This window comes from Plecotus auritus, assembly GCF_963455305.1.
Source record: "Plecotus auritus genome assembly, chromosome: 5".
NCBI lineage: Eukaryota > Metazoa > Chordata > Mammalia > Chiroptera > Vespertilionidae > Plecotus > Plecotus auritus.
The window spans coordinates 82,993,953-83,013,263 of record NC_137776.1 but is presented as its reverse complement, the minus strand read 5'-3'; the positions used below and the strand labels follow the sequence as shown (position 1 = coordinate 83,013,263).

Genomic DNA, 19,311 nt, shown 5'->3' with positions numbered 1-19,311 from the left:
AAAATGCCAAGAGCAAAAGACAAAGAGAGAATATTAAAAGCAGCAAGAGAAAAACAGTTAGTTACCTACAAGGGAGCACCCATACGACTGTCAGCTGATTTCTCAACAGAAACTATGCAGGCCAGACGGGAGTGGCAAGAAATTTTCAATGTGATGAATAGCAAGAACCTACAACCAAGATTACTCTACCCAGCAAAGCTATCATTCAGAATTGAAGGGCAGATAAAGAGCTTCACAGATAAGAAAAAGCTGAAGGAGTTCATCACCACCAAACCAGTATTATATGAAATGCTGAAAGGTATTCTTAAAGAAGAGGAAGAAGAAAAAAGTAAAGAGAAAAATTATGAACAACAAATACATATCTATCAACAAGTGAACCTAAAAATCAAGTGAATTAAAAACCTGAGGAACAGAATAATCTGGTGAATATAATAGAATCAGGGGCATAGAAAGGGAGTGGACTGATAATTCTCAGGGGGAAAGGGGTATGGGGGGTTCATGAAGAGACTGGACAAAAATCACACACCTATGGATGAGGACAGTGGGGGGGGGAGGTAAGGGCAGAAGGCGGGGTGGGAACTGGGTGGAGGGGAGCTATGAGGAGAAAAAGGAGAAATAATTGTAATAATCTGAATAAAGATTTATTTAAAAAAAAAAGTGTGTGGACCACTCACAATATTCTCTCGAATAAAATTTTACTTAGTGGTAAAGAGATGCATAGAAGGAACAAAGCCAGCGCCACCAGCAATAACACTGTTTTCGCTTCAACAGAGTGACTGCTGTCGTTCATTTTTCTTTCACCTGTTCTTACTTTTATAGAGTGACTGTCACAATTCATTTCTTCCACCCAGCATCATGCAACATGGCTGAATGCTCCCCTCTACTAGGCACTGGGGTGTAACTAAACAAGTCAAAGCCCGTTCTATAATGATCACAGTTCTCATTGCTACTGTGATATGATTTTTAACTTTCTCAAACAATATTTTTGTTTTCATGTCACTTGATCTTTATAAAAGTCCAGAAGGAAGTAGAGAGTGAAGGCTCAGAAAAGGCTAGAGCAGTGATTCCCCACCTTTTCTTGGCCATGCCCCACCTAAGCATCTCTAAAATACTGATGCCCCCCTCCCCTGTGACATATAATTCTTATTATTCAAAAATTGAACTTCTATTCACATGGGGGAAGACTAAAAGGCCATTAACTTGGTCTAAACAGGCTTCTAAAGAACATGGCATCCATGAAAGAGGAAAAAAAAAAAGAATGAAAGGACAGTTGAAGTACTGAGGAAGAACTCACTAAGAAATTGTTAAGAAAAAAATAATGTGATGTGATATGAAACAATAGCAAATAAAGGTTTAAAACATATAATAGAGAACTGAAATGCATAAATATGTCACAATGTATATTTACATACTGTAGATGAGGCCCCTGGAACCACAGGAAATGCAAAAAAAAATCACTTTTAATAACTCATTCTTGAATTGCCCCCCTTAAAAATCAAATTGCCCCCCGTGGGGTGTGTGGTCCACGTTGGGAACCACTGGGCCAAAGGATTTGAGGAGGGCACACAGATAGCCAGTGCAGGGCTGGCTCTTAGGTGCTTTATGGCGCTAAGAACTGCATGTTATTTCTGTTAGCCAATTTCATTTTCCTTTCTCAGGAGCCCTGAGCAACATGCTTATCAACAGGGGCAGTAATATTTAGCTGGACCTCTCGGGGCAAAGGCCTCTGAACACCAAATATGTGACTTGCATGGTGATGCTTTCACTAATAACCAGTGTTTTTCCTTTCCCAATTTTCCACTGGGGCCTGGGAATCACATAGGAAAAAGGATGAACTATCTTCCCGCTCGTAGTATACTAAGACCCATTCTAGTTAATTCCTCATTAAAACATTCTTTTTCTTATTTCCAGACAATGTTCAGTTACCAAAGTAATATAGATCTGGTCCTTAATTCAGTGCTGGAAATAGTGTTTTTATAGAAAAACCAAGAAACTGGCTTTGGGTCAAATTTGGTGCTGATTCAGAAATTCAGTACCAACTCTTACCAACTTATGTGACTTAGAGCGAGTTATTTAACCCTTTTGAGCCTCAGTCTCCACATCTCTAAAATGGGAATCATGATGCATAAACCACAGATTGCGGGGAGGATTATTTGAATGTTAACTTCAGGAGAGAAGGACATCAGCTGTCTTGTTCGCCACAGAATTCTGTGGAGAATCAAGCACAATAAATATTTTTTAATAAAGGATAATTTAAAATATGTATAATGGATCTATGTAGTGCCTAGCATACCACCAATGGTTTATAATCTAAATCTAAATTAATTTCCTCCCCCTTATACTTTCTCTTTCATCTACTCAGAAGATTTGGACTCATAATATGTATAAAAATAAATGCTTAATGGATATAGTTTGCAATGCGAGAACTTCTTTTATGGACTCACATGCCAGTCCTTCAGAGATGTGCGGGTATGATGTGTGAGTCACTCTGGATTACCTGTAGGGTGCACCTCTCTTTATTACAGAGCACACTGTGGATCCCCCACCCGAGCTGCCCAGGGTGAAGAAAGATTGTATGTAATAACTGCAGGGTGCCAGGTGGGAACTAGAATTATCAGGGGATCACCGTGTAAGTTACAGCATTGTCTAACCACTGTGCTGTACACGTGAAACTATTATAAAATAATACTGAATGTCAGATATAATTGAAAAATTAGTGAATAAAGGGAAAAAAGGCACCTCCAGGGAGGAGCAGAGGCCTGGGAGTCTGGCTGTGACGCTCACCTTCGTCCCCTGAGTGAAAACTCCCTCCATGCCCCTGACAGCTCCCCAGCCCCTCAGTGCTCCTGGGGAAAGCGCTTCAACCCAAAATATCATCGGGGATCTGTTTTCCATAACAGGGAAAAAAGTCAGATGTCGGACATTTAGCTCCATGGGAAACTACTACCGGGAATTGAATTTTGAAACTTAATTCAATTTAAAATGCATTAAAGTCTATTTAAAGAACTCTCTGGCAAGCCCTTTGTCATGTGAGGAATCTCTCTGGAAAGAGAGAAAGCAATCCCTGATGTGTCTCTTATATCAATCTGGATTCACAAGTAGGACTTTCTTAAACTGGGCATGCGGGTGTCAACCTCGGGGTCAGGCCTGCATGCTCCCAGCACTGCTTCAGAGAAACCCTCCCCACCCTCCCCTGCTCAGAACCCTGCCAGAACCCTCAGCACAGAGCGAAGGAAGGTTCCTGTGCAAGGGGGAGGCCACACTGTTATTTGAACAAAGGGCTCCAAGCTGAGGGGAGCTAACCGCTGTGAGAAGAGCCACTATAAATGGCCACTGAAGCCATGGCACTGAACCCTACAGAAGATGGCATCCTGGAATTAGCCATCCCATCGCATGGGAAAGGGAAGGCAGAAACTTCACCGATTAAAGCACAGAGAGGCATGCTCCTCTCCACTATGAAATGAGCTGAAGATACATGGCGGTGGTGCAGGTGTGATATTTAACAGTCTTGTGATTTTGGACCAACTATTTAATTTCTGAGCCTCAGTTTCTTCATCTGTATAATGGGAATATTATAGTACAGTACCTCCCTGTAAAGTTGTGAAAATTAAATGAGCAGATATAAATAAAATATTTAAGTCCAGCACCAAGAATATAGTACATACTCTAAAAGGTTAGTTGCTATTATTGTTATTATCAATAGCACTTATTCAAATGGGAACAACAACAAAAAAAAACCATATGGAGCCCTGGCTAGTGTGGTTCAGTTGGTTGAGCATCATCCAGTACACCTAGAGGTCACTGGTTCAATTCCTGGTCAGGGCACAGGCCTGGGTTGCAGGCTCAATCTCCAGTAGTGGGTGTGCAGGGGACAGTTGATCAATGTTTTCCTCATTGATATCTCTCTCTCTCTCTCTCTCTCTCTCCCCCTCCTTTCCCCTCTTCTAAAATCAATGAAAACATATTTTTTTTAAAAAACCATATGGAATATTTTAAGGTCATCTGATATCTCAATAACACCATCATCATCATTTCACACTAAATGATGACACATTGAGAGGAGTGTATAATTGGCCCCCCCTTTCCCATCCCAGAATTCAGTGTTTATACATGTCAGGGCCACTCTATGCTGAACCAGAGGCTGGGTCTTGGTCTCTTCCCTTCCCAGAGGATACCAGCTCTGTACTTCATGCTCTCAAACTCCTTTCTCAACCGAATGACAATGGGATAAGCACGTCCCATTTACGCCAACCGTTTCAGGTGACAATACAGCTCACTTAAGCACTTCAGAACTAATTTTAATTCTAGAAGTTCAGCACCACTTGTGCTCACATCTAAGGTAGCAATTTACCCAAGCAAAGGATTAGGCCTAATTAGAAGCAGGCTGGAAATATTATAGAAGGACCTAGTGTTTCTGCTCAGTTTAAGTTACACTGACTTCCAATCATGCATTTTATCTTTTGGCATGCATACATAGGTGCCCAATAAATGTTACCTTTGGTGATAATAAAACAAAAGCCTAACTTTCAAAAGTGAATGATCCAAAAGACCATTGTCTGTATTCTTGGCAACCGCCAGAAAGCCAGTTTTCCCAAGTCAGCAGCCCCTGAGTAGTCTGGCCAGGGGCCAATTCCCAGGGTTGGCGCATTCCTGGGGCCTGGCAAGAGGCCACTGGGACCCTGCTTCCTCTTTCATTCTCTTTATGTAGTGGGAAATCTTTCCTGCATCGACCCCTTGGAGTCTGTCTTCCCCATCGCAGCAAAGAGAGGGAGTCACATGGGAAGTGATCCCCAGCCCCTTCCCCAGATCTCATCTCCCGCTGCTCCAAGCTGGCACAGCTCAAAGCAACCGAAGGCCTAAGACAAACAAAGGAGGGCTCTGCGGCCCAGTCTCCAGCCTGATTCTATCGGGGCTCATGCCTGGGGCAGAGACACAGCAAGCCCTGTGCACAGGGCGTCATTGTGCACTTGCTTGGAAGGCTCTGGGCACTTCTGGAAGCTTTGGAATAAAACTGGCTGTTATAAATAGACATTGGCTGGGCTTCAAGAGTGAGAGCAGGAGGCCAGCCGTTCCAGAAGAGTGTAACGCCCCACATAAGAAGGTCTGGAGCACAGCTCTTTAACGGGCAACTACTGAGCAACTGGAAGAAGAAAGAAATCCAAAGGTTTGGTCAGACACAATACGGATTTAACACCTGGAGAACATTCTGGCTGATAACATCACGCTATGCCTTTCAGTTTTTAAACATCATATACGACTATATGCAAACCAACCATTCAACAATATTTTTTTCTGAATGTCTCCTGCCATCTGCAGACAAAGAAAGCTGCCATCTGGGTCACCACATCAGCAGCTCTACAGGTTTTCGGTGTGGAGGCTGAGACTGCGAGCCAGGCTGACTCCGTGCGCTCTAACAGAATCCTTTCCTACCTTCCCACAGACCTCTGAGTAAGACAGGATCACCTCCTCACAGAGAGGAGACGAGGAGGCGCAGAGAGGGTACAATGTCCTGGCCAGGCTCACACAGGCGAGGCAGTGCTGGCGGCTGTGACTGGAACCCCATTCAGGCTGATTCCGCAGCCAGCCCATTCTTCCCCCTACATCCACGGAATACACTTCCCCTGCAGCCTTCGCATGAGCATGCTGTACACAGTAGGCTGTCGGTACACAGTAGGCTCTCGGGTTTCTTCCTAGGGCTGCCACTATTGCTATATTTTTGATAAAGTTTAGCAGGTAGAGCTGCGTCACTGCCATAATATCAGGATCTTTCCTTTGCATAGAGTCCTATAGTGTCCACAACAACTTCTTGGTCCTTATTTCCCTTCATCCTCACGGTCAGCCCATTACGGAGGTATGAAGATTCAGAGTTTAAGAAACTTCTTGACGCCCTATATCTGCTAAAGGCTTAACCTCAATTCCAAATGTGCACATTTGGAACCCAATGCAGGACCCATGCACCTTGGACACTCCGGCCACCGAGCACACACAGCCCTGCCCTGGGCTTTCCACCAGGACCCCTGGGAGAAGACCATGTCACTGGCCACAGGGAACTTATGCTGCGAAGGTGGCACAGAATATTGTTCTGGTCAAACCAAAGCGACACATAGGAATCCATGTTTAACAATATGTAAATACTAAACTAGTCTGACTTAGGATCGTGTTTTCTTCTCATTCTAGAAATTTGGGAACAGAGGGTAAGCAGGGTGTATGTTATACAGAATCAGGGGCTGGACACAGTCTGTGGCCCCCTACACATGCATACCCGACCCTTCTCTATCCTGCTCTGGGTCCCATGATGCTAGGTGGGAACCTGTCCCTCTGGCTTCCAGTTGGGTTCGGCGAATGGGAGGTGGCAGCAGGACCCTGGAGAGTGGGAGGGGAGTGCAGCGGGAGTTTTCACGGCCTTATTCCCCATCGCTTGGCAACACTGGTTGACTGCATCCTTCACCTAAGGAGACATTTCCTGCCAAGTGGCTCTCTCCTGTCGCCACATGGTTCTGTGGCCACCGTCTCCTCGCCCTTTCATGCACAGCAATGACAATGGCCCACTGTTTTAGCCTCAGGGTGCTGCACTGTTACCTTGTTGAGTTCCTTATATCCTGCCCTCCCTTTATAAGAGGCCCTTTGGTAAGCTCCTGTCCATCGCCTTACTTGAATACACACTGGGAGCTAACGCAGTGCCTCTGTGCCTGTTTCCTTCCAGGGCCTCCACTGACGCAGGAAGTAGGTAAACAATATCACTGATGTAGTCTTTGTAGGCAAAACTATGGGAGGTTATGCAGGTGGACGAGGCATGCCAACCACAATAGACCCGGCTCTCTTCTGCCTTCACTTCCTCTGGCTACACCTCACCAGGAAGGAATTAGGTCAGACAGTCTGCCTCAGGGACCTACCAGCAGAACCCAAAGTTAGCCCAGGAGATCTCCCCTGCCATGTGGCGGGATGGCACTCAGTGAGGAGGGAAGGACAGCGCAAGCAAGGTCGTCATATTGGGTTGATGCCTTCAGGGACGTCATGCTCAGTCCACTGCCACCCCTGGTGGATTATGGCCAGCCTTCATGGCCTTCCCATTTTGAGGGATGCCAGGTCCCAGAAAACAGACCCCTGCTGGCTCTGACAGAAGGGTCCCAGAATTTATCACACCAAATGATTTCATTTCCTCCACACATCTATGTACATAAGAGCAGTCAATCAATTACTTTGTATTAAGAAACCTACCAAGCTGAAGGCAAATGCTGATAACTAAGAAGCAGAAAGGTGCTGAAAGACAGGAGGCAGGCAGTCCTCGGAGGCATCTTCAGAAACGGACAATTATGATCCATTAAGCCTCGTTAGGGAACTGAGATTCATGAGGAGGAAACGTCTGGAACTGCCTGGCATGTGAAGGAACCAGGACGAACCACGGTTTGGTCTTGTAGAGAGCACCCCTGACAAATGGGATTTCGTGTTAGGAGATCTGCAGAATTAGAACATGAAAGGGACAGGATGGAGGCAGTGCATCTGGGGTTAAGTGAAGCGTTTTAATGCAATGGCCCCTGGATGTACTCATGAAATATTAATTGACGTTGGGATGAATGTGAGGGCTGTCACATGAATAGAAAACTGGCAGAAAGATCCTAAATACTGGCTCAGCTGAGCCCAGGCAACAGAAGATGGCAATTCAACAGAAAGTAATGAAAATACTGCCTAATTCACAGCCTTAACCCCGTGGATGCTTAATAAATATTAATTAATAATGATGAACTACTGTAGCGGCTGGTAAATTAGTGTGAGACAGGCTGCTGAAATACAGCTAATATATATACCACTGGTCTAACACACACTGATGAATGAAGGAGAAGAAAGGAAATCAACATGATTTAGCTGTGCGAAGCAAGCTGCCATGCACCAGGAGGTAAGGGTAAGAACATTAACAGAAGGTGGGGAGGGGTGGCTACAGGGGACAAGAGGAAAGTTAAGATGATAATTCAGGATTACAGTGGAGCCTGCTTAGGGTCTCAGCAATTCCTCAAATATAAACCCAGCACCTTGGAGTCATACACTGTTCTTTTAAGACACCGTGGTTTTCTCAATAAAGTTCTGCTTCAGGGAACGCAGAGACACCATAGATTAAATCTGGACCAATTTCCTAGAGGGGATCTGAAAGCTCTCCTCCTTGGGGAAGCCCTCCCTGATCAATACAGCCAGAGAGCAACCTCCTTTTTATAAATCCCATCATTCTTGTTTGCACCACTGTGTACCTGCTGGTGTTATAGTACCATGATTTGTGAACATGTCACCACATTTTTAAAAGCTTTGGAAAGCAGAAATCATGCTTCGCATTTCTCAGCACTCACTTAGGTCTTCACTCTTAGCACTTCACAGGGCTCTGAACCTCATAGGTGCTCAGTTCCTGAGCTGACCAGTTAGGAACTCCAGAAAGAAGAGCAGGCGCCCATCACTGAGAACACCCAAGTGCCAACTGGGTTCGAGGAGCAGCTTTCAAAGAATCGATGAAAATTCTACCTCTTGTTATGGACAAAGCACTAGAAAGGCTGCCACAGGACAATCTTAAGATAGCCAGAGGATGATGCAAGAAACTCAGTTGCCATGGAAACTTGTATGATCTGATGAGTCCCATTGTTGAAAAGTGGTGAGACACCAGGAGAATGCCAAGCAGATCTCTGATCTCTGAGCCCTAAGAAAACACAGAACATGCCAAGCAAATATCTCTGCTCATTTATACTTACTTCTGCTACAGAAGCAACATCATTTCATCTCTAATCAATAACAGCATTTGCAAAAGGCTTGCAAAATGTTTCCAGTTCCTATTTTGATTTCTGAGACCTCACATGTGCACAGAGCTGCACCTGAGGCCAGTGACAGCACTCACTGCAGCCACATGAATACAGATGAGCAGGTGCTGCTGAGATCCTGGCCTGTGACCTGGGCAAGGCAAGCCATCTGTGTTCAGGTGCTATGGGCCAGGCTTGCTAGATAATGGAAGGTAAAGCTACCTAAACATTGGTGGGTCACAGATACCTTTGAGAATCTGCTTGTACCTATGGACTTGATCCCCAGAAAAATGCACATATGCATACAAAAAAAATCTAATACAATATATTTCAAAGAAGTCAAAACCTCTGGAGTCTTTTCATAGATGTATCAAACACCTTGGGACTCAAGAGGATCCAGATATCATGTTAATAATCTCTGATGTAAAAGTCTACATACACACTAAAATCATCCTTGGACAAAGCTGAAGAGCAGGGTGTCATCTACCCGCTCCAACCTTCCCAACAAGCCACTGGTGCCTTCTCCAGGTAGTTCCCCTCACTCCATATTGAGTGCCACCTGCTAGTATGTACTCAGCTCATGAACTCACTGCTCAGTTCACTCCTCATCTATTCATTTCACTGAGTGTTTTCTATGGGTCAGACTTTAGGGACACAAATGTGAGTCTGACATGGCTCATGTCCTCTGGGAGCATACAGTTCAGTTCAGTTGGGACTGATGCTGCCATCCAAGGGACATGTGGCAGTGTCTGGAGACAGGTTTTTGGTTGTCACAACTAGGGGAGGGTGATAATGGCATCCAGTAGGTAGAGGCTCGGATGCTGCTAAACATCCCACAATGCACAGGACAGTCCCCTTACAAATAATAGTAATAATAATAAAAATAGTTAATAATAATAATAATAAAGAAAGAAATATAGGGTTCAGAATGTCAAGAGTGCCTTGATTGAGAAATTGCTCTAGACAGGTATGACAGTGTTAAATGCAGTGACAAAGTCCAGAAGAGGAAAGGGCATTGTAATCAGAACTCAGGGAGATATGGTTATGATGGCAGGCTGGCTTATTTTCAATGATGACAGGAAGGAAGAAAGAAGGGGAGAGAAGCATCATCGGGGAAAGCCATCACCACAATGCAGGCAGACATTCCTTCGGGCGACATCAGAGGAGGGAGCACCAGTTGCAAGTGGTGAGCAAACAAATGGCAATTTGGAGAGAATCTCCTCCTGGGAAATGATGCTGGCTCCTTACCCACTTCCGTTGCCAGTGGCCCGGCCAAGACAATGCGCGGCCATCTGGTAGGACCATCACTCAAGTGATGAGCCAAAGTACATGCTGGGGGACATCTAGCCATACTCTGGATGTGCCACTTCCCCCCTACTCTACTCCTACTCTAGTCAGTAATCCCACCTCATACATTCAGTCCTCATGTGGGTAAAAATATAAAATTACAGACATTATATATTATGTATATGCTACTATTATAATAAACTTGAATCTCTATAGAAGTTGGTTTCAAGATCTGGTTAATCAGAATAAAAGCACAGGACCAGAAATCAGGCCTAGACCAAGTTCCAACATGTATAATCGTTCTTCTTTGTAAAGCCTTCCTCTCCCACCTCCTTTGAAATTATTCTGGGAAATCAGACCTGGCCTCTCTCATCGGTAAGCTGGGCACAGCCGCCATGCTGATCCACATGTAAACCTCCAGCCCTGTTGAGGCTGGAGCTCTCCAAGACTGGGAAGCACCATGCGAGGAGCTCCCGTTACTGGAATGGAAAGGTTTCTGCCTCCAAGCTGCTAGCTGCGCATTCCCAGGGTGGTATGAAGCCAGACCCGCCTTGAAATCCCAGATTTATCACTCACCAGTTCTATAGCCTTGAGGAAGTTATTAACTTGTTAAGCTTCAGATTTCTCCTTTGTAAAATAGGAACAGAGTTCCACCTCACAGGGCTGTCGTAAGTACTAAGTGACAGTTTCCATCTAACGCATGGAGCAGAGTGCATGGCACAGAGCAAACCTCAAAACATTCTCAGGGAAGGAAGCCTTCCTATCTAACCTCAATGCTGGATTCTCTGCCTGAACATGCTGAGCTGTCTGCTAAAATGGCTTCCATGTTAGACTTTCAGCCCCACTGCTGACCTTCTCCATGCTCACTGCTTGGATGTGTTCTGCTTCTGCTCCTCTGGCCTGCCCCCATCAGTCTCTGGCCTCAGTGGCGGTGCTGGGTGCTGCTCACACCTCCTAGCACTGTTCTCCTTGGGTTCTGATCTCTCCCTGCTTGTCCAGAGCCCCATTACGACCCTTAGCAACCAGGTACTGTGGGCTGTGCCCACCTGGCCAAGCCTCCCCTGCCTTCTGTCAGCCTACCTGCCCCAACGCCATCCATAGTCCCCAGGGACCTGTACTGCTGGAGGGCAGGTGGACAGGACATTTCTCCAGCATTTTCCTGACCTGCCATGATGGACTCAGCTAAGCTGGTGGGCGGATTCACTGGGTAAACATGCACTTAGGAATCGGACACTTTTCTAATTCTGCCACTTCCACTTTCCGGGGAGAACAGGAAAGATTCGGCACCTCACTTTGGGAAGGTTGCTAGCGCAGGCTAAAGTGGGTCTGCTTTACACTTGCTGCTTTTATCCAAAGGGGCCTTGGCTGGATCCTCAAACACCACCACACCTCCCAACCCCTGGCTCCAGGGCAGGGTCTCCGTTCCTCTTAGGGTTTGTAGGGAACAGCTGGACTAGCAGCCTGTCAGGGGCAGTGACGCAGTGTGGGATAAGCAGCTCCCTCTCGTTACTGACCCTCCTCCCCTTGATGCTTCCTTGGGAAATCTCAAACCTGACACCAGAGGACAAAGGCCAGGCTTTGCACAGGGCAGCTGTCCAAGAGTCAGGGGCACTGAGTATACCAGACTTTATGGAGTAGTGTTATCGGACAATTGCACAGGTGGAACTTCTCCATTGCTAGTGGGAGTGGGGTTCTTGGGGTGCTGCTGAAATAAAAATTTCCTGGGGGACCCTGGCCAGTGTGACTAATTGGTTGGGCACTGTCCCATGCACCAAAGGGTTGCTGGTTTGATTCCTGGTCAGGGCATAGGCCTCGTTTTCAAGCTTGATCCTGATCAGGGTGCATGTGGGAAGCAGCCGATGGATGTTTCTCTCTAACAGTGATGTTTCTCTCTCTTTTTCTTTTTTTCTTTATCTAAAAATCAATAAAAAATATATTTTAAAGAATTTTCAGAGGCCCCCATGGGACAATGAGATGGGGTAGGAAGCTTTATTTGCGTGGATTTACATCCTTGGGTTGCAAAATCCAGTTCCCCTTAAGCCAGTTCTGGAAAAGATGCAGCTAGGGATGCGGCAGAGCTAAAAGCAAAGCCAGTGTACAGAGTGACCATTCCCTGGTGGAGCTGGGTCCTGTGTAGCATCAGGCTAGTCACAGTCCATCACTCCATTGTGTGTGGGGTCGACATCGCTGTGAGCCATGTGGGCAAATGCAGGCGTGTGAGAGTACACCCCTGCAACAAGGAAACCAAGAGGAAGAGAGGGAACTCCTTTGCTCAGGAGCTTATATAGCTCGGATTTCATGCTCTTGCAGTGGCCACACCTATTCTGGCCAATAACCTGCTCCCAGGTGTGACTGATAGGTACGTATCTTTCCTACGTGACCCAGACTTTACTGGGCATGCATCTATATTTGGTCCTCCCTTTGTTCCTTCCCTGTTAATTAATTACCAGGTTAAGTATAATGATACTATTCCCCCCTGAGATAAAAGGAACCTCTTGTAATCTAACAAAGGAAAAACGGGCAAAGCATTAGAAAGGGCCAAGGGCAGCTGGGATTTGATAGCTAGACACCTTACCTAGCAAGCTGTAGTCTGTGCTCCATCAAGCATCCCCATGGTGAGGGTGGTCTAAATGCAGCACCAGAGAGTAAAGGCTACAGCATGCCTGAAGCACTACAAAACTTAGATTTTTTCCCCCCTTAGTTTTCATAATCTACTGGCTGCACCGAGCAATACTCACCATGCCCCTATTTTGTGTTTAGAAAAAGCTTCCGTGAGTTTTGAGCTTTCTAAACTATTTCCCTTTGCTCAACCTCTTGCGACTTGGGTCCATGCATCTTTGTGTAACAGCCCAAACCTGTTCCTTTGCCTGCCTGGACAGATTGCATGTCCTGAGGGTGGACACAAGCCATGACTCAGAGTCAGCACTCAGGAAAAGTGCACTATCAAGTTTCCCATTTCCCTCCTGTGGACGGAGCTCTTAGAATCCAGCATGCTGCCTGCCTTGGTAAATAAAGTTTTATTGGAACATAAGTCACACCCATTTATTCATGTACTGTCTGTGGCTGCTCTCCTCTACAAGAACAGACTTGAGTAGCTGTGTCTGCTCATTTGACCTGCAGAGCCTAGAACATTTCCTGTTGGGCCTGTTACAGACTTTGCTGACCCTTGCTTTGATATTGACTTGAGTGATTAGAAAGGCTGAGAAGTCCCATAATCTGCCTGTGAGCTGCAGGCCCAGGAAAGCTGGTGGTATATTTCCGATCCAAATGCCAAGGCCTAAGAACCAGGTGTAAGTCCCAGTCCAAGTCCAAAGGCCCAAGCACCAGGAGAACCAATGTCTGAGGGCAGGAGATGTGGGAGCTCGTGCAGAGAACAAACTTGCCCTCCTCTGCTGGTATACTCTATGCAGGCCCTCACAGATGAGATAGTGCCCACCCACATAGGTGAGGGTCACCTTTACTCAGTCTATGCTACTCTCCTCTAGAAACGCCTCCCAGACACCCCCAGACAGAACGTTCTGACAGCCACCTGGCCATCTCTGGCTCAGTCACGTTGACCTATATAACTATCAAAACTTGATATAAGGAGGACGTTTCCCTGGGAAAAAAATAATTCGGCAATAAAATTAGTTGTCACCAGGGATATAGGACAATATCCTTGGGTTGCATCTTCTCTTACATCCCAAACCTCGCCTACCAAATTCTCTCCATTGCTCCAAAGCACAGCTCTAACGACAGCTCCTTCATGGAGCCTCCTCGCTGCCTCCCACCGTGATCCCGGCTCCTAGCCCTGTCAGCAGCACACAGTTTGCCTCCTCCACGTTATATACTACTTTTCCTGCTTATTGGGTCAGCTTCCATACCCTGGGGATATTTCCTGTTATTAGTCAGGGGAACCCTGCAGGAATGAGATGGCCACTCAATGCATCTAGTTGAGGAGAATCAGTAAGGAATTGTTCAATAAAGGTGAGCAGACCTAAAGCAAACCAACATGTGATGGGCTGGTAGCACCCGAAGTCATTAGTGCCCAGAAGCCTGAGGCATGTGGGGAGACAGAAGGGCCAGAACACAGAAGGGCTGGTGATGGCTGCAGCCAGGGCTGTGCCAGAGAGTCGCCCAATAAACACTGTGACCATAGGTAGAGGAGTCTAGTCACTGTGGCCCACGACCAGGCAGGCAGAGAGCAGGAAAACAGTGACCTTGACCTCTTTCACCTCCCAACCACTGATATCCTGCTAGGTCCTTCCACTGGCCAAACCCAACCAGATGCCACAAACCCAAAGATCCTTTTGATAAGATCCCTGTGCTACCTCCTCCAGGGGTGCACAGCCAGGAACAGGGGATGGGGTATATCTGGAGGAGACAGTGGCAACTATCCAGCACATCCCACAGCTACGAAAGCACCTCAATATAAAGCAGACTTCCAAAACCCGTGCTGATTGGTCTAATTAATGTGTGCTGTGGAAGGCCTAATTACTCTAATGATTTGCATGTAAACTGTCAAGAGAATGAAGGATGAACTGAAGGGCCTAATTGGGGCCTTTCCTGCTTCTGGAAGTCCATCAACCGGCCTTGCCGTCACAGCTGAGGATCGCGCATGGCCAATGTTTTGTTTTCCTTTCAGTGGGGGAGAAAGGAATGGGGACACCAGGAAAGAATTCATCATTCATAAGAGAAACTGCTACTCCTATCTGTGCTTAAAAGCAAAAGGTAATTTTTCCCCAAATTAAAGAGAATGTTTGCCATTGAAACGTGAGCTGGTAAAAAAGATAACGCACTCCCCAGCCTTCTCAGCAGTTATGTTATCACAGAGACATGTGTCAAATAGCTGCATAGGAAGCCTGGGAGTGATTCCTGCAAATAAAAGAGCACAGTGTGAAATGTGGACTTTTTCTGATCAAAAATCATCCTGAGGTGAGCTGAACAGCTTTGGGTCAAGGGAAGCCTCAGTTTCTAGGGTGATTTTGTTGTTTTCAGAGAGAAGACTACTAGGCGGGGACATGCAGCTGCTTGCACACTCCCACTGGGCAGGCACACTTGCAGTCACTTTTCTTGCTCTCGGATCTTTACCCCCCACATTGAAACAAATTTCTCATTTCAGTTTCACTTACCTGTCACTTTCTTCTTAAAAGGAATGATTTATCAAGTAAAAAATCATCAACATCAAAGAATAGCTCAGCATTACCAGAGTACACACACACACATAGACACACACTCACTCACTCACACCCTCCCTCCCCTGTATCATGCTCTGAAAGCAAAATTGTGACTAAGAACCACAAACTCACTTCCCCCACTGGAGGTTTGTTTTAGAATCTGAGTGTGAGTCTCTGCACTCTGTGGTTCCTCCAGCCTAAAAATGGTAACTTGCTGCAAGGGAGCTATAATTTCTACTCCACACTTCATGATTTGATTGAAAATAAAGATGTAAAATAAAGAGTGTAATGAAGTTAATAGTACCTTACTCTCACAGTCCATTATGAGGAATTTTTTCCTGCAAAAGTGGAAACTGGAAATTACCTCTGGGCCTTCTCACTGTCCTACACACAGGTCACCATGACACGCGGGGATTTCAAGGCTGAAGGATTTAATGTTTCTCTTTCCTCTGGTCAGTTTTCCAAAAGGACCTCTCCTCTTACTGGGCTATCATACACACAGTGAGAGATAAAGGCCTGAAGAAACAGGCAGGAAACTGCCATTCTACTCCTGGTTGTATCCTAGTTGTAGGACCTCAGGAAAAGCATTGAACTTTGCTGGGTATTAACTACTCCTTCTGCAAAGTGAGGGGACTAGATAAACCATTCCCAATTTAGTCTCTCTCACATTCATGTTCCTTACTCTCTCTCTCTCTCTCTCTCTCTCTCTCTCTCTCTCTCTCTCTCTTTCTCTCCCCCCTCCCTTCATCCCTTCATCCCTCTCTAAAAATAAAAAAATATTATAAAAATATCATAAAATAAACATGCCTTGGGAATTATATGATGTGTTTCCCCTTTTTTTCTCTCTTATATTTCCCAGCCACCCTTTCCTACAATCATCCCTGTGTGTTTCTTGCCTAGTTATTTGTATGATTTCAGCATGGATCCTAAAGGAGGGCCATGTCTTAGATTCAAGTCCTTTATAGCCCAGTGAATTTTTTTCTTTTTTTTTCTTTAATAATTCTCACCCGAGGATATTTTTCCCATTGATTTCTAGAGAGAGTGGAAGGGAGGGAGAGGGCAAGAGAGAAAAATATAGAGATGTGAGAGAGATATGTCAATCGGTTGCTTCCGGCATGCTCCTTCCGGCATGCTCCAGGGCCAGGGGCCAGGGACCAGGAACCAAAGCTAGAACCCAGACACGTGCCCTTGACTGGGAATCAAACCCTAACCCTTCTGTGTGTGGGTCAATGTTCTAACCAGTGAGCAACACCAGTCAGGGCTACAGGCCAGTCGGTTTTGATCTCAACCCCTCCTACCTCTTCCTGACAGTCACAATAAATTTCATCCAAGGGACTTTCAGTGGGTCTCATGCTCAAAGAACCAAGTCAAAAGAATATTCTTGCTGTCATTGTCCCAGCAGCAGTATCTTATATAAGGAAGGAACACAACACTAAAACAGAGGGGAAAATTACCATCTCCCAGCCTAATAGTATAACACTGAATAGCAGGCAAGCACCCCATGTACTGGGCCATGTGGTCACAGATGACCACATCCTTTTTTAGGATTTTCCCATATACACGTGCAGATATAACACTTAATCTGCCTCTAGGAAACAAGAAAGGTATTTCACTAGAGTAAAAACTCTCCCAAGCATCATTTAGGGAGATTGAACAGGATTAAGTTTCTTAGGTGGTCCAGGCAACAAGTTCTCATTTTCACAGTGTTCTTTTATGCTCTAAGTCAAAACACAGATTCATAGCCCCCACAAGACTTGGGGTAGTGCCACATGCCAACGGGAACACAAGCTTAGTTTGGGGCTTCCCGCTAGCACTGGTAATGTGACAGGCTCTGATTTATGCTCACAGTCCAACCTATCACTGAGCAAAATATAAATGTGGCCAAAGATTTCATTTAGACTATTTCCTCTTTCTCTGATGTTCAGGGACCCAATCCTTCCCGCTAATCCACTTCCCCTTCCCTACTTGCCCCAACCCAGCCCTGCATTCCAGCTCTCTATATTCTGTCCCCTCTTGTTTACCAATTCCCTCCACAAAACTCTGCTCATCTGATGACACCTGGGAATGATCCAAGACCTTTATTAGTAAGTGCTACTGTGAATTACTGAAAGACAATAGCTTAGCATGCCTGCTTTGATATGGTCATTGCCTATTCTCTGGGATCTATGGAAGAATTTAGGCTTTAGGAACTAATCAACAAGGATGATATTTTGGTGTTAAGAGAATCTTTCCTGCGCTGCTCTTATCACACTAAATGAGCATCTCTGTTCCTGCCTGGGCATAAGACAGACCCCAGTGGCAGCCTGATATGAAAGAAGTGTTTTCTTTGTCAAAGGAGAGGCTGAGAAATTATCTTTTTATCCTAATTCCCCATAAGTTGCAAGAGGAATAGATATAAACACACACACACACACACACACACACACACACACTCACACACACACACACACACACACACAATTTTCACTATATTCTACCTAGAGATAGAAGACACTAGAGATGAGGAGAGGACATAACCGTTGGGAGTTGAACTTAAATTACTATTGAAGTTTTTAGCCTCTGAAGGTCTGCTGCTCAGTGCACAGCCCTCAGAGATACAGAAGTTGCATCGAATAACAAAAGAAGAACTAGACCCAAAAGTTCCTCAATCCCTAGATACTCACGTCTGAACAGTTTGTGATATGAAACCTCAGCAGTTTTGGGGTAAACAGCTAATTTGTACAATGACAGAGTAAGATCTACAGCAGCCGAGTTGGAGAAGTGCAACTGATAAATCAGTTCAACTAGTATTTTATGGGATGCCTACTCTGATCCAAAGTCCGGGCCAGCTGCTGGGAGTATACAATCAATAAAGCACATCCCTATACAATAAGCAAATGAAGGAACCAAGCTAGCTTCTCAGTATATGAGCAAAAGGGGAAGGAGTGACTTGCCAGCTTTGAGTTCTTGCCCTGTTCATATGCATTATAGAATGGAAGCGGTGACCCACACATTTGAGCTCAAAGGCTAAAGAGTGGCCAACCTTCAGAAATCAGGGACTTAGTCTATTTCCTTGAAATAACCAGATTCTCATACACAAAAGCAAACACAACCATATGGTTAAGAATGATGCTCATCAGCATTAAAACATTTAGAAGAAAGTTTGTGGACAATTAAACTCATTTACATACCTAAGAAGTTCTCAGAGTTTCTTCGCTCTTCAATATTGGAGCTCTATTGAATTCTTGTTCAACTTATCCCCAAAGTTAAGATAAATGGGTGATGGAACGACTATATATAGGCTCAGCATTTGGCATCAGCTGTACAGTAGTGTTTTTGTATAGGTTAAAGTCTATTTCGGCTGGAATTAATGTAATTATATATAATGTTGACAGATTATGACATTTGCCTATTAAGACACTATACAAACATTCCAATAATTTACAGGCTTTTGACTCAGTAAAAAATAAATGAAACAAAATCCCAGGGGATATTGCTAATGGGGTAACTGAAATAGAGGTTTCAAAAGCACAGGGTTCAGGAAATAACAGTCAAAGAATAATGCATTTTCAGCCAAAACATATAGAGTGGTAAATGAATATTTAGTACTTACCACAAGACTGCTGTCTAGAGACAGCCTTTTTCCAAAGTCCCTTTTCTCAAGCTGTCTCTTTCCCTCCATGGGTGAAGTTATTTATTTTCCTTTGTGATTTATAAGAATTCCCCCTCTGTTTCCAGGGTCACTGCAAAAAGTGAACATGTTTTTCACTATCCATGTGAACAGTATTTAAACCCTTGTTTTTAACTTTCTAACCAGGAATAAGTATTGGAGCCAAAAATATCCAGACCCAAATAATAAGTATAGAACTGGGCTCTCTCAATGTCAAAGATCTCTCCGGTTGCAAATGTCAGAGTCATCTTTATGGAGGCCCCTGTGTTTTTAAAGGTTTTGCTCATGGTGTTGGGGAATGGGTTTGCAGGTCGAATCAGCAGACTGTGGAAAAAAGCAAACAGTCCATTTCATGCCACACTTGCTCCACACCCACCCTCTCTCTATCAGCCAGCACCATTCTGTTTCTGTGCACATAGATGCTGTCTGCAAATTCCATGAGATC

At 45.1% G+C, this 19,311-nt stretch overlaps 1 protein-coding gene across 2 annotated transcripts in view; it reads right to left on the bottom strand.

The window, feature by feature from the left end:
• NCKAP5 (NCK associated protein 5) overlaps positions 1-18,941 on the bottom strand; it is a gene marked incomplete at its 3' end in the record, with an annotated part of 888,017 nt that extends 869,076 nt beyond the window's left edge. For both annotated transcript variants that reach the window (XM_080669006.1, XM_080669007.1), the window contains exon 1: positions 18,810-18,941. In XM_080669006.1, coding sequence (XP_080525132.1) covers positions 18,810-18,878 — 69 coding nt within the window. In that variant the 5' untranslated portion in view covers positions 18,879-18,941. The remainder of the gene's footprint in view (positions 1-18,809) is intronic.
• Positions 18,942-19,311: the final 370 nt, after the last annotated feature.